Source organism: Vipera ursinii, assembly GCF_947247035.1.
Source record: "Vipera ursinii genome assembly, chromosome: 3".
NCBI lineage: Eukaryota > Metazoa > Chordata > Lepidosauria > Squamata > Viperidae > Vipera > Vipera ursinii.
In genome coordinates, this window is record NC_139516.1 from 86886313 (window position 1) to 86902967 (window position 16655).

The 16655-nt window shown below is 39.3% G+C and overlaps 1 protein-coding gene across 1 annotated transcript in view; it reads left to right on the forward strand.

The window, feature by feature from the left end:
• ABCA4 (ATP binding cassette subfamily A member 4) overlaps window positions 1-16655 on the forward strand; it is a gene marked incomplete at its 5' end in the record, with an annotated part of 116519 nt that overhangs the window by 53348 nt on the left and 46516 nt on the right. The window contains 4 exons of the mRNA XM_083360249.1: window positions 4121-4207; window positions 9030-9242; window positions 12810-12987; window positions 15859-15990. Coding sequence (XP_083216375.1) covers window positions 4121-4207; window positions 9030-9242; window positions 12810-12987; window positions 15859-15990 — 610 coding nt within the window. The remainder of the gene's footprint in view (window positions 1-4120; window positions 4208-9029; window positions 9243-12809; window positions 12988-15858; window positions 15991-16655) is intronic.

Genomic DNA, 16655 nt, shown 5'->3' on the forward strand with positions numbered 1-16655 from the left:
GATTCTGTCAGGAATGTTTCTAACATGGTTTGGCTATTTTCAGTAGGGTTCTCTAGAAGGGCTAAATATATGTAGAATCATATAAATGTCATAGTTCACATTTTCAAAGGTGAAATTATTCTGACATTTCAGGTTCAGTCAGAGCCTTAAATCCTAACTTCTGTTCATGGGAAAAGGTTTGCCTGTCTTTCCTTTTAAATGCAGATTTTTTTTCCCCTCTTGTGAAAAGCTGCTTCAGAGAGTGAGGGCCCTTGAGAACAATATAGCTTCTTCAGGGGTGTCAAACTGGTGGCCTGTGGGCCAGATGCGTCATGTGCAGGCCACGCCCACCCTGGCTACGCAAAGGCAAAAAACATTGCGATCCATCATGATACATCAGGTGACGTGATCAAATTTGACACCCGTGATATAGGATATGGCATTGAAGATCAAAACAGGAAGTAGGATCCTGTCCTCCTCTCTCCCCCTCCCCTAATTTATTTATTTATTATTTCTTTATTAATTCGGGAGAAGGGCGGTATACAAATTTAATTAAATAAATAAATAAAATAAATATACCGCCCTACTCCCAAAGGACTCAGGGCAGTTTACAAGGCAAAATTTAAAAACAATACAATATAAAATTAAAATTAAATTAAATTAAGTCTAGCCGCAAAAATTAAAATCACAATTTAAAAACATTAAACCCCTCAGTCCAGACCAGATAGCTCAAAGAGCCAGGTTTTTAGGTCCCAGCGAAATGAACGAAGGTTCGGGGGCAGTCCGGAGTTCCGTTGGCAGTTGATTCCATAGGGCAGGCGTGCCCACAGAGAACGCCCTCCCCCTGGGACTGACATCTTTGAATCTAATTCATTATGCTTATGCTGTATTTTGGGATAAAATATCTGTGTTATACACTTGCAGATATGATACTAATTGAAATGTTTAATCTCATATTGGCAAATGCTAGGGTTTATAGTTTGTGTTAGCAACAAGCAGTTCATCAAGATTTTTATAACATTACATTGCAAAATATCTTGGTCTCTGATGTTATGGTAAAACCTTATCTAAATCTCATGTCCTCTGTACTGTATGTATTGGATTATAATTTCCACTAATCTTAGGCAGCATGGACAATCCAGTACATGGGAGAAAGTTGTAATACAATGGCCTTTGAACCACTTGACAAAACACATGGGCCTAGAAGTGCAAGGCAGCCATTTCTACATTGCCCAATTAGACAAAAGTTTGATTATCTTGTCTTCCAGAAGATGAAGAACCTTTCAAAATAGATTCATTTCTGTGAAATGAATCTTGCTTCTCTTTTATCAGTAGTTACTGACAAAAAGAGAAATATCTCCTACATTTGGTGGGTTTGACCTGCACTTTCAATTTAAAGAACCTATGTAAGCCTCACAGTAGACTTCTTAAAAACCATTAATTGCATTGGCAATTAAACAAAGTTTAGTTGGCAAGCTACCACCTCTCAAAAAGAGGATTATAATACAATGTAGGAGATTCCTTGGAACATTAATACAGGAATGAACCAAAGGAACAGGGACTGACCAAAAAAGAATGGTGGCTAGACAATTTGAAGCCCCTATGGGAAGTAATGAGGTGTGGTTGTGATCTCTCTCCTGATAATTATTCTTTTCATGTTGTGCAAAAGAGCATCTGAGTAGCTGCAGGGATCACTCTTATATTAGCCAATATACTTATATATACTTTATTTACTTATTCAGCTTGTATCTTGTCTTTCTATTTAAGTCAATGCTTAAAGATGTCTCTTTGAAGAACAGAAATTTGGATTTCCCCATAGTTAAAGAAACTTGTCTGGTCACATATTATTCCAGTTGTAGAGCCAAAACAAAGACCCACAAAAGATCTTATCTGTAGAATGAAAGCTCACACCTTCGCATTCACTTTCAGCTTAGGCAGTTTTCCAAGACCAGCATTGGGTGGTTTCTGAATCACAAGTAAAAAAGAAAAAAAAAGTGTTTCTTTTTTAAAAAAAAACTGCAGTCTGTCACAGCTGAAGAAACTCTTGTTTGTCTTTGTGGTAGAGGCTTTTCTTTTTCTTCAAAGAGCCGTAAAGAGAATGTTCTTCTGTAGAGATATTGAAGAAGATCACCATTACCAGATATAAGCTTCAGTAACTTAAAGTGCTATCCTGAAAGAAGAGGTGACTCAAGTTTCATGCACCCCTGAATTAAAATTTGAAGTTGGAAAAGTTTCTCTATCCTGATTCCCCACAGGTCCCCTAAACTCCAAATAACTTCCTTCCTTCCCTAAAGAAGAAAAAATGTTGGGATGTATTAAAATTAATGCATTAGTTTATTTACCCATAAATATCCATGATGTTTTGCCACAATTATTATAGCTACCCCATGGAATCTGTTCCAATTAAAGCACACTCTGCAGCTGACTTCTTCCAACTGTATCTTACTGATGTTAGTAGTACAGATAGTCATCAACTTACAACAGTTTGTTTAGTGACCATTTGAAGTTGCAACGACACTCAAAAAAGGGACTTATGATCGTTTTTCACACTTACAACCACTGTCGCATGGTCAGGCAATCAAAATTCAGGCATTTGGCAACTGAATTATGATGGTTGTAGTGTCCTGTAGTATCCAAGATCATGGCATCCGTCCCTCTCAATTCCTGGCAAATAGATTGGGAAGAAATGGAGGTAGTGACAGATTTTATTTTCCTGGGCTCCAAGATCACTGCAGATGGGGACTGTAGTCAAGAAATTAAAAGACGCTTGCTCCTAGGGAGGAAAGCCATGGCAAATCTAGACAGTACACTAAAAAGCAGAGACAACACCCTGTCAACAAAAGTGCGTATAGTCAAGGCTATGGTCTTCCCAGTTGCAATGTATGGCAGTGAAAGTTGGACCATAAGAAAGGCTGAGCGCAAAAGAATTGAGGCCTTTGAACTATGGTGCTGGAGAAGACTCCTGCGAGTCCCTTGGACTGCAAGGCGATCAAACCGGTCAGTCCTAGAGGAGATCAACCCTGACTGCTCTTTGGAAGGCCAGATCCTGAAGCTAAAACTCAAATACTTTGGCCACCTAATGAGAAGGAAGGACTCACTGGAGAAGAGCCTAATGCTGGGAAAGATTGAGGGCAATAGAAGAAGGGGACGTCAGAGAATGAGGTGGCTGGATGGAGTCACTGAAGCAGTAGGCGTGAGCTTAAATGGACTCCAGAAGATGGTGGAGGACAGGAAAGCCTGGACGAACATTGTCCATAGGGTCGCAATGGGTCGGACACGACTTCGCAACTAACAACAACAGTGTCCTGGGGTCATGTGATCACCTCTTGCAACCTTCTGACAAGCAAGTCAATGGAGAAGGCAGAGTTATGTAAGAGTCATGTTAGTAAATTAACAACGGGGGCAAGAAAGGTAATAAAACAGGGCAAAATTAACAACGGAAATCAGCAACAGAAATTTTGGGCTCAATTATGGTTGTAAGATAAGGACTCCCCGCACTGGCTGAAGAATTACAAATTCATGATATCTAAAGCAGGGGTCCCCAACCCCCGGTCTATGGACTGGTACCAGGCTGCGGCATGCCAGCAACTGGTCCGCACAAACAAGCAAAGCCCCATCCATGAGAGGCAGGCAGCACACAAAACCACGCCCCCTCTGGTCCGTGGAAAAACCTCTCTCCATGGAAGTGGTTCCTGGTGCCCAAAAGGTTGGGGACCTCTGATCTAAAGGACATCAGGAGGCAAAAACTAATAAAGTGAACTGGGAAATCCTTATTCCACAGTTTGCCTTAGGGTTTCTGGAATTTAGATCCTATTTATTAAAGACTGCATAGGTCTCATTTTTAATTAGAGTATACATTTCAGAAATAAATATAATCTTGAACCACATTTAAATGCATGTATTCTTCTCTTCTTCTTATGGGGAAAAAAGCACCCCTCAGGGACTGCAATTGGTCTTGGGTTCTGGGAGTACTTTGGGAATGGGAATGTTTTGTTGAAAGTTGTAATGTGAACACTGTTTGATGCTAACGACACATCAAATAATTATTTAACTGTATGATTTGCATTGCTGAGTTCTCCCTAGAGCAAAATGGAAAGAAGCTTCTGCAACCAACCAACCAACCAACCTGTTTTTATTTCAGGAGACTATGGAATTCCTCGGTCGTGGAATTTCCCTTTGCAGCGATCTTATTGGTTTGGGAAGAGTGAGGAAGCAACAACTGCCAATGGTGAGTTATGCGGAAAACTGATGTTCAGAAATATTTTGAGCCACTGACTCATTAAGAAGTGAATGCACACTTGCCTTCATTTCTGGAAGTCATAAAAAAGATTAGATGCAGGCATCTAGTGGGAACATTTGCAGGTGGCTTTGAACTCTTGAGTGGCTGCTGGATAATGAGTCAGTCTTCTGTCTCAAATCTTTCTAAATTCTGCTGAAATAAACAAGGAGCCTGCAAATCACGCTTTTCCTTTTGATTTGTCTGGAAATAGTTGACCATTATGGACTGTTGTGACAAATGCTGAATTAGTGAGCATGACTTAGATCTTAATTCGACTGGTACCAGGCTAGCCAGAAACAGAAATTTTAGCATCTTAAGAACCTTCTGACATTTTCCCCCCACACCTCAGAGATGAACCAAAATTTCCACACATTTTCAACATAGGAGCTACATTAGCTCAACTGACAGGTTGGCTATTTGCAGTTCATGTCTTGGCATTAAGCCAAGTACTGAAAACATAAGTCATGCTCATTTTGAGCTGTATGGCAGTTTTTAAAATCTATTTCAAATTAGATGCCGCTTGACTTCAGCTTGAACCTGCGCACCTTATAACATGAACACAATAGAACAAATATGCAATCACAAGTAGAACATAAAACATACATGGGAAGATCTACTGTCACTATGTTTTCAACAACTATCATGAAATCGAGTTTTGTATAACTTACCTACAACAACTTCTACTAATTCTACTACTACTTTTATAGAAGAGAGTGAGGCCACCTGAAACAAAAACAACCAAACACAATTCAGGGTGGAGAGTCTAATCGAACCTCACACTACATTTTCTCCCAGGATTTTTTTTAAAGCCAGGTTTTAATGGCTTTCCTAAAACACGACAAGGTGGGGACAAAGAGTAGGCTTGCAACAAAGGGCTGTGCTGAAAGCAGCTTCAAAGGTTAGGCATTTCCTACATGGAGCTGCATAAAAACAATTTGTAAATAAGACATTTCTGGATTTGTTAGCAGCAAAAGGTAATATGTGACAGTGGTGGCAAACCTATGGCACATGTGCCAGAGGCGGCAATCAGAGACCTCTCTGTGGGCATGCGTGCCATGCCCTGGAGATGGCAACTGTCCCTCTTCAACCAGCACCTGCTAACTCACTGAGGTCCCACGTGGCCGGATGCATCCCGGCACGTTTGGTTTCCCTCCATCCTGTCCCTCCTGGCCTCCTCACATGTTCTCCTTCTCCCAGGCATGACCCACTGCATCGCCTCCTCAGCTGTCGGCCATCAATCCAGCTCAGAGGTGGCTTCTTTGAACTGCTGGTCGAGAAGCCGGCAGGCTGTGGCTGATGATGGACACCGTCGGCCCCCATGCACTCGCTGGCCTCTGTATGCGGGGGCTGATGGTATCAGGCAGCAGCCGCCCCAGCCCTTGCCTTGCCCCATGGCAATAGCACCCCTGTCCTGCCTTGCCTCACCCTGCAGGATGAACCTCCTGCCTACCGCCCCACCTCCCAGGGACCCTGTGGATCTCCCTCAACCCTGCCCACCCCCCACCCCCACAGGTGTCTCTTCCCACAAGCAACATTGAGATGACCATGCCCACCTTGGCCACACCCACCCAATCTGCCATGACCATCACAGCCACGCCCACCCACTAAGCCATGCCCACCTGGCACTGGGTGATAAATAAGTGGGTTTTGGGTTGCAGTTTGGCCACTCGGTCTCTAAAAGGTTCGCCACCACTGGTATGTGACATTCTGCCAACAATTTTTCATCCTGTGCAGAAATGATCTTTGGATAGGATATCATTTTTTTTAAAGCCCCAATAAAAATGTTTCATTTAAAAAGAAATAAAAATCCACGTGGGTAATATTATTAAGATCAAATAATTATTTTGTGCCATTTTAGTTAATAATAAAAGACCTGACATAGAAGGGGAAAAGAAGAAGAGAAAGAAAAAAATATGAAGTTAAGCATATGATCAGTTAAGGACTACTGCGCCTGAACTGTAGCAGCAGTTTAGGGTTTTCTATCTATCTTTGCTTCCATTTAGTAACCATCCACATTTCTGCAGCACAGTTACCCTAGTCCCGTTAAAGTTGCCATTCTTGTCAGGAACAGATGGGAGGACAGCTGTTCAGGTTAGATGGATGGTCTGGCTGCAAACTCCTTGACAGAGATGCAATCCAGCTTATCTCTCCACCAAATAATCACAGTACTTTTTCAGTCCATTGAGATGTCCAAGAATAGCTCATTTACATCCCATGCATAAAACTCTGTTCCTGCTCTCAGTTAAACGTAACGAGTATATTTTTATTAAGAAAAATCTGACATTATTTCAGCGCCTGGAAAAATGCACAAGCATTTTGGGAGCTGCTGTATCACAGAACAGGTGAGACAATATTTGTTCTTCATATGGCCATTCTGCTCATCACTCTTACGTTGTACTTCGGCAGACCCTCTGGGCTATTTGCATCCAATTCTTAGCAGATGAAAGATACTTCTAGACCAGCCGAGAGCTAATCCTCCCTGCAAACAGTGAAACCTCTTTCCTCAGTGTTTTCCCAGTCTTTATACACGTTAGGATCAGATAGAAAGAGGCAGCACTGTTTTTGTTGTGATTCAGCGTCAGCCTGTGGTACCAGCAGCTGAGTCTGATGATTCTGAAGAGGAGGAGGAGGAGGGGTTTGGAGAGCCTTTGGTGTCAGAGGGAGGCTCTGATGCACTGCAGGACTCTCACCTTGGCCCTCCCGTCATGTTCCTCATCAGACTCAGCCATGTGAGCACGAGGTATTGGACGTAGATGATTCACAGCTGGATCTATTCAGGGACGCTAGGAGCAGGAGGCAATCCAGCAGAGCAGAACAGAGAAAGTCAATGAGGCAACTCGGTGAGAGGAGGAGAAGGCAATGAGAAGCCACACCTTGGGACTGCTAATAAAAGGGGAAGGTGTGGGAGGTGCTGGTTGCTGAAGGCAACCGTTTGAAGATCTTCTGCTAGAGTCCTGGTCTGTTATTCCTGTTTAACTCTTGTTTGAACTTTTGGTTTCTTTGTAAATACATTTGGTTTGGTTTTTTTCCAGCCTGTTGACTATAAAAAGGGGTTGTCCCTGACATTCAAACAGGACCAGTCATAGGCTGGAACAGAACAGTTTTTCCTTTTCAAAGGAATTTTTATTTTATTGCATTCTCACCTGATTGTTTTCCTACCAAACATATACTGGACATGCAAGAATGACAAAAGCAGTGGATATTCTCTGCAGATCTCAACCCTGCCAAGTTTTTGTAACCTTTTAAAATGATATTTCCATAATGAGGATTTGGTGTTGCTTCAGCATCCCAAGCAGCTAGCTTTGCTTTTTATGTGCCTATTAAATATATATTGCCACACTATAAATTACTGAAAATAATTTAGGCAAGACCCTTTGAGACATTGATGAAGTAATGTTATTTCTTAGCTAATTACTTAGAAGCGTTGCTGGGTTTTTTTACTCTCTTTATGATTGGCACTACAAGGTGGACTAAAAACATAGTTAATGTATCCTGCCCTTGAAAAGTGGTGGAAAACTCAGGTAGAACAAAATGTACTGTCTAGATTGTTGGATGGTCTGGTCTTTAGATACCAATTATTGCTGATTCTCACTTTTATTTCCCACTCCCATTTCCTAGCATTAAAGAATATCTTCCTAAATATTAATCTGAGCATGGTTTACTTAATTACACAGAAGTTAGTTTGGTATGTACAGTATCTGAGATAGAATCTTTTCTGTACTGGTAGGAAAGTCAGAAGGTTGTCACTAATCCCTGCTAAATTATAGGACTTGCACTATACAGGTAGTCCTCAATTTACAACAGTTCATTTAGTGACGTTCAAAGTTACAACATCATTGAAAAAAAGTGACGTATGACTATTTTTCACAAGACCATTGCAGCCTCCCCATGGTCATGTAATCAAAATTCCGACGCTTGGCAACCGACTCATATTTATGACGGTTGCAGTGTCCCGGGATCATGTGATCATCTTTTGTGACCTTCTGAAAGCAAAGTCAATGGGGAAACCAGACTCACTTAACAATGGCGTTACTAAATTAACAATTTGCAATGATTCACTTAACAACTGTGGCAAGAAAGATCATAAATTGGGGCAGAACTCAACAAACGTCTCACCTGGTAAGTTGAGGACTATCTGTATCCCACCCCCAAAGGGATACCTGCTGAGGGATGCCATCAGTTTTCAGCGGTAGACTTTAAAGGAGATGCGACAAATAAATAAAATAAAGGCCTCAAGCGTGCAAGGTTTTAGTATGTTTCATGCATGTTTTAGTTTTATTTGATTTTGTTTCTTTAAACTGTGTAATATGTTAAAGTCTTCTTAATTAAATGTAAAAACCAGTTGATTTTTATTAATAATAATAATAATAATAATAATAATAATAATAATAATAATAATAATAAGTTGGAAGGGACCTTGGAGGTCATCTAGTCCAACCCCCTGCTAAGGCAGGAAACCCTATACCGGAGGTCTTCAAACTCGGCCCTTTTATGACTCGTGGACTTCAACTCCCAGAATTCCTCAGCCAGGCATGCTTTTGGGAGTTGAAGTCCACGAGTCATAAAAGGGCCGAGTTTGAAGACCCCTGCCCTATACCATTTCAGACAAATGGTTGTCCAGTCTCTTCTTAAAAACTACAGTTAGAGCATTCACCACTTCTGGAGGCAGGTTGTTCCACTGATTAGTTGTTCTAACTGTCAGGAAGTTTCTCCTTAGTCCTTGGCTTTGGTTACCTTTAAATAACTTGATGCTTAATTAACCTGGGAAAAGATCCACAGAAAGAAGGCATCGCGAACATAAAGGCTGAAGATGAAGAGGTGAGAAAAAGCACGGCTGCTGAGACTGTCGTGGGAGGAAACAAGACTGACAGCCTGAGGCAGGAGGATGGTGAAGAAAAGAAATGTAAACACAAAGGAAAAGAAGAGCGCAAGGAGCAGTGGAAACGTGAGACGACAGAGGCAAAAGACAAAGACCACATTCCTAGTAAGAAGAGAGAAAAGTGTAATAATCACAACTCAATTTCCATTACATAAACTTTAATGTATTTCTTTCTTGCTAGCCCTTTTGTTACTCTGTGTTGTGTGAATAGCTGCAGGCAGTGATGGAAAAATAGAGGTTTTTTTTTTAAAAAAATAGCATGGTGGAAGGGTCAAATCAAGCACCAAAAAGATTATTACTCAGTAGTTCATATTTGTTAGCAAGCCAATTTTTTTTAAAAAAAACAATTCTATGAGCACGAAAATATCTCTAGGCCATTTTGTATTGTGGAAAGAAACACATAATAAAGTTTTCCTGGTCTTGGCTACATCTGACGGGGTGGGGGGAGTGCTTTTTTTCTTCCCATGCTCATACTACTTATTTTTATCATTTTTAAAAAAAAAAATACGTAGTATAAGCATGGGAAGAAAAAAGGACCACGTTTTTGAAAATGATGATAGCTGGTTTGAAAATAAATTTTAGTAATAAAAGTCTGTAGGTTGTAAAACTGAATCATTTCTTCCATTTAGTGAGTAGCTCAGCATTCATAGTCCTGCTTTAAATGTTCAAAAGATTATCTATTATTAGTAATTATTGTATTATTATTTTTGTTATGCATTTATTGGATGTAGGCAATTGTGTCAATGGGTAAATACTGCTGAATAAATAATCCAGTCTAAACATCTGGCTGATTATGCAAACAAAAATTTTATACACATATACACACACATACACACACACATACACACACACACACATATATATATATACACACACACACATATATATGTACACATACACACACACACACACTATATATATATATGTATCCCAGTCTAAACATCTGGTTTCCTGTGTTACCATCATAATAATTTAAATCTGTATGCAGCCTATATCAGTAGACATGGTTGGGGCCATGGGTATATTTCTACTTTAAATTGAAATTACAATTATAAACTTTAAGGTTTGTGTGCCCTTGCTTATGACTCAGGGTGTTCTGATTTAGCTTGGTGACAAGATGGTCAATCCAACGCTTGACAAGCAAAGAAGAATCTCTTTGAAAGACTTGAAATAAACCAGATCCATTTTGGTTCATCAGGATCTCAGTTGTGATGATGGATAAACAATCTGCCCTGTCTGAAAGCAAAGATCATTTTACCTAATCTCCTCTTAGCACCTTCTTATCAATTCCAAAGGTCTTGCAAGTTCTGAAAATGCTACAGAAGCTGGCCTACTTTGCCCTTGGTATAAATATTTCATATTGTCCTTTTTCAACCTAGAGCTGTAAACAGTTTGTGCGATAAAGGAATTTCTGAAAATATTCAGTGAGATCTGAAAAAATATTGTCATTTAAATTTCTCTGACTTGCTTATCTGTTTATTTTCCTCTATTGAGACTGAAAAAAGCAGAATCCTAGAGAATTTTATTTATACACACATACACATTAAACTACATAGGATCTTATGTAGGTATACTATTAACGTATATTAAGTGATCGATACAGATGACTGATAAAACTGAATTATTCTGTTGCATTTGCTCCATGCAATTTTGCTGAAATTTCAACGTTATTTATGATGCATTCAGCACAATACCTACTAGTGGGACAAAGAGGGACTGGCAAAGTGCAATTTCATGCCAAACTAATACTTGTTTTAATTATTGTTGTTGCATTAGTCATGGTGATTAATCATCATAATGTAAGCCAAAACCAAGCAAATAACCTAGTAGCTTAATATGAGATTATGCATTGAGATATTAAATTATTTATGTTACAAATCTTGATTTAATTTGCCTTAATTATTTTGACAGATATTAAATAGGTAGTATGAAATTATTTTAATACTAGTCCTTTAATTATTTCTACAAGATAATCCATTTGCCTTTTGCACAGAGGGGTGATCACATGTCTGTTAGAAGAAACAGGACAGTGGATTGCATTAGCATAGGTCTCATTTGAAAGCAGTCCTAATTGCTAATTTGCCCCATAGTTCCTCCTCACATAAATGTAAATTCTATATCTGAAGCTATATTGAAATCCCTACTCTTTGTTCAAACTTTTTTTGTGGGGGGGAAAGGTGCTGATGCTTTCCTCTGACATCTGGAAGTTTCTTTTGGACTGTGCTCCTCAACATCTAATGTCTATTTCTTGAAAAATAGATAATCCATCATTTTTGCTATTCTTTCTCTTTTAACTGCATTGTTATGAAACAATAGTATATATGCCATCCTCCATCATCCCCTGGACCATTCTATCCCCTTGGACCTTAACTTCAAATAGCTTTTTGTGTTATAAAAGTGCAAGAGTCAATGAAAGGGCTCAGCAGTAGAGTAGGACATCCTTAGATGTAGCATCTCTAGACTCTTCTGATGCTCATACAACCTTTACAAAAATTTGCTACAAATCATGAGGTAATTTGGATAACCAATTTACATCTTCACATATACCCAAGAAGATTATTTACTTTAAAGTCAATTTTTTTGGCTCTGAATAAAATAAAATACTTCCCAGGGTGACATTCAAAAGAACACTTTTATGAGCTCAGCATTTGGACAGCCAAGATGAAGTGGGACAAAAGGCAAAGCATAGCCTTGGTCTACCCTGCTGAACAACAACGGTTTTCTCTCAGTAAGACAAAAAGGAAAGTGTTATTTTAAACTACAGAGCTTTCACGCAGTCCCTTTTGTAGAAAGAAGAAAATCCATCTGGACAGATGTCTTGTTTTTATGCCAAGTTCTTAGATTGTTGCAGATCACCCCTGCTTTCTTCAAAGACTGATGCAGCATAGTGTCCCCTTTAAATTGCTCTATGAAGAGGCTGTAGTTAAATGGCCCATTATTCATTTGCAATTGCTTAATCCAGTTCAAACTCGACATGTTTCTTTCTACATTGCTGCATAGCTTTATTTATGCATTGAGGTTTATTATTTAATTTATTTGCCGGCCATCTTGCTGTGAAGCAATTTCACGATATTGGGGGAAAAAACTCCAATGCCTAGTCACTCTCTATAACTTAACAACTGCGCTTTCATAATTTCTCTAATTGTGTCCATAAACCTGCTGACTGAGGCAACTTTGTTTTCCCTGTGATAGAGGCAATCCTGTTTTCCATATATTAGCTGTAGAAATTTGTTTGCATTGACAAAAGGAAAATTTCACTAAATGAAATTACCCTATAATTTTCTAAAGATTGGCAATTAAGTAATATAGCCTCTTTTTTAAAATTCTGTGTGGAAACCAACCCATTATTTTTAATATTAATCCCACTTCTGAAGTTCTGAAGTTTTATCTAAAAGTACCTTCTAGTGATACACACACACACACACACACACACACACACACACACACACACACACACATATATATATATATATATATATATATATATATATATATATATATATATATATATATATATATATATATATATATATGCTGTTTTAGAATCTGTAATTCATTGTACTTAAGTAATGTGACCACTGCTGCTAATATATACAACTCTTATAGTTCTATAAGAGTTGCAACCATGGAGCTCATCTCTCATTTTTAAAATAGATTTTTCTTTGTTTCAAGCAAATCCATATTTTGAAGTGGAGCCCTCTGGTTTAAAACCCGGTGTGAGCATCCAGAATTTGGTGAAAATCTATCCCAATTGTTCCAAGCCAGCAGTGGATGGAATGACTGTTACCTTCTACGAGAGCCAAATCACAGCTTTCCTTGGCCACAACGGTGCTGGAAAGACAACTGTTATGTAAGTCAGTCTGGCTTTCAGAAAAAAAGATTGACACGAAGCCATCAGTTAAGTTATTGGACTAGAATTGGAAGCTCCTCAGCTGTGAAAGTTAAGTAAGTGGCTTTTGCAAGCCACTTATCTTTCATCTGACTCTATTTTAGAGTGGTGTTGTTGGGGAAATTGGAGATCATTATTGTATGTATAATGTTTTGAACATAGGACAAAATAGGCAGGAATAATGGTAGACACATGTCAGATCAACAAATGATAATATTTGGGCATCTGATCTGCTGAACATACTGTTGGACCTGTCACAGCTTGGATGTTTAGGAAAGAAAGACCCTCAAGTCCATTTGTGGCGAAAGGTATACTGTACTAAAGCCAAGTGTTTACAGTGTAGGAAAAGCCAGATCTGAAGATTCCCATGTAAAGCCGATATTTTTCCCTTCTCCCAGGCCTTTCCCCTTGCTCATCTTGCTAGTGTCCAATAGTATTCAAATTAGTTATTTTGGTAACAGTTCTAAGTTTGATGCCTCTTTGATAGGCGTTCGCATTCCATTCCCATGCCTGTGTCCTGGATTGTTCAACTATTGTCTCTGGTTGGTGCGTATGGTTCCTATTATCCCCCCTCCATGTATCCTCCTTTTTCTCCTCCCCACATTTTATGGCAGGTTGCCATCAAAGCAAATAGGGACCTTGACGGTCTTCTGTCTTTTCTCTTAAAATAAAGCTTGAAGGATATAAATGGACATTTTCATCTAGAAATAAATACTGGTCGCTTTGTAAAATTAATTGAAACAGATAGGATTCTTTGTATGTAAAATTTTGAACCCAACCTGGCCAGAGTAGTCAAAGAGACTTGGTGCCTGTTTGATATTGCAGCCTAATCACATTGCTCGATGATTAAAATTTTCAAATGTATTCCAGATTTGTATAGGCATAAAGATAGTTCATGCAGGTACATGGAATTTAGGTCCAGGAACAAATCTTTTCAATACAGATAGCACCTTTGTTCCTAGGAATAAGTTGATCCTGTTCTCCTGTCTCGAAACATTGTGAATTATGAAGTCAGTTTATCCACTTCAGCTACAATCTGAAGGAAGAGGGAAAAAAAGATTATTCTAAAATAGGCAAGGTCCTGGGAGAAGGAAATGCCTAATAAATATGAAAAAGAAGAAACAAAAGCAGATGTCTCTCTGGAAGAGCAACATTTTCCTGGGGTCAAGTCCTGTGCTCGAAGAAATGTATTTTGTCTGGAAAAGCTGAAAAAGCAATGAAATCACAATGTTGATATGGCCTTTGGGCCTATGAGAGTTCCAGGTGCATTGTTTCTCAGGAGTCTGGACAAACATTTTTTTGGCTTTAATTTCCCAATGCCGCTAGGTTTCTTCCGGAGGAATTTTGGTATACTGTGGCCAAGTCAACATTGCAAAAACTGGACATTGCAGCAAAACTACATCTGTCAGTTTTCATAGGAACATAGAAATGAAAATAGGTCATCTAGTCTCTATCCTTGCTATTACAGTAGAGAAAAATCTGCCCGTGCAATGTCCTTAATAAGTAGCATCTGTCTTTGCTAATAGTTTACCATCTTCCAAGGTAGTCTGTGCTACTCTGAAATTGCTCATTTCTTCCCAATGTCCTATCAAAATCCTGCCTTGTCATTTGAACCTGTTGCCTTAGATCAGGGGTGTCAAACTCAATTTCATTGAGGGCCGCATCAGCATTGCGGTTGCCCTCAGGGGGCCGGGTGGGTGTGGCCAGGGTGGGCATGGCCTACTGGGTGGGCGTGGCTAGTGTGTGTGTGGCCTACTGGGTGGGCGTGGCCAGCTCTACATCGTTCGCATCAAGGGTGCCTATGGGGGCCTGGGCAGGAGTGGGACAGATCTGAGGGTGTCTGGCAGGGGGAGGGTCTCTGGGCCAGGGCCAAGGCAGTGGGGGCCGTTTCCTCACTGTTTCCAGGATGGCTTCGCGGGCCACATGAAACCACTTCGCGGGCCGGATCCGGCCCCCGGGCCTTGTGTTTGACATGTCTGCCTTAGATCAAAATCTTTTTTTGCAACGTTGAATAAATCTTCCCCATCGTTGGTATGACAGCTCTTCAAAAATTTGAGGGTGACAAAGTAACTTTAAACATTCTTCGGGGATTCCAAAATAAGACTTGTAGTTGGAGACTTTGCTAAGCATCTACACAGCTAAGTACTCCTAGTCCCATGGAGAATTTAAGGTTGGAAAGCACTTAAAGAAATGAAAATGCTTAAAGAAGTGAAAAACATCGTAAAAATGAGATGTTTAACCAGGTCTGTATTTGCTTGCCAGTTCTTCCAATTAATGCCAGGCCATTGCCTCTTTTTAAAGCCCAAGTCAGACTAATTCCCTAGTTCAACACAGGGACCTAAAAATACAGGGTGAAAAGATAATATGTATTTTTATTTTAAAAAAAAAACTAATTATAAGTCCTTTAGTATTAACTGGTCTTTTTGCACATCCCATCTTGAACTTATTATGTGGATATCATCTTCACCCAGTAGGAAGATGGCTTTGAAGATTGCCTTGCTTTCCAGGAGGGAGGGAGGGAGGGAGAGGGAGGAAGAGGGAAAGGGAGAAGGGGAGAGGGGGGGGGAGAGAGATGAAAAGTCTAATCAAAAACTTACTAATTTATCCACTTTTGTATTGTGTTCACTGGAATGTCTCCAGAGATCTCAGGGAACTAGTTAATGGCATCTGTGGTCTCCAATTAATCTGAAATTAATGTTATATAATAGCTGTAATTTAATTGTTATTTGCAATTATTATATTATTATCGTGTTTACTAATTATGAATCCAATATTCTTTATTCAAGTATTTGGTTCCTTTTAGTGGTCTTGTTTTTTTTTTTTTTTGGCTAGGTCTATCATTACAGGTTTATTCCCACCTACAGCTGGAACAATATTGATTGATGGAATGGACATCCAAACACACATCGATTCCATCCAGCAGAGTTTAGGCATGTGCCCCCAAAACAACATCTTGTTCAATCAGTAAGTGCTAATAGAAATGTGTTTCAAAGTTCTCTAAGAAGCCTTGGTTTTGTCTGTAAAATGCTACAAGGTGCCATGATATAAGGGGCAGGTCAAAATCTGCAAGATAGCAGGCACAGGATAATGATAGGTGTTCTGCCCTTTTTATATATTTGTGAGACATTAGTTTACTTACAAAAGGTAAGGCTTGGACTGTGACACCATGCTACTGTGGTGCAGATTTTGATCCTCTCCCCCTCCCCCTGATGGATGCCCCTCAAGTTATTGTTTTTAAGAAATGATGCATCTTTGTTTTTACTGCTTGCTTAGTTTACTGCTTGCTTAGAATAGAATAGAATAGAATAGAATAGAATAGAATAGAATAGAATAGAATAGAATAGAATAGAATAGAATAGAATAGAATAGAATAGAATAGAATTCTTTATTGGCCAAATGTTATTGGACACACAAGGAATTTGTCTCCAGTGCATAAGCTCTCAGTGTACATATAAAGAGCAAGTACTAGGTCACGGATCATAGTTACAATTATTAATCATGTCACAAACAACAATTGATAATAATAATAATAATAATAATAATAATAATAATAATAATAATAATAATAATAATAATAATAATAATAAATTGGAAGGGACCTTGGAGGTCACCTAGTCCAACTCCCTGCT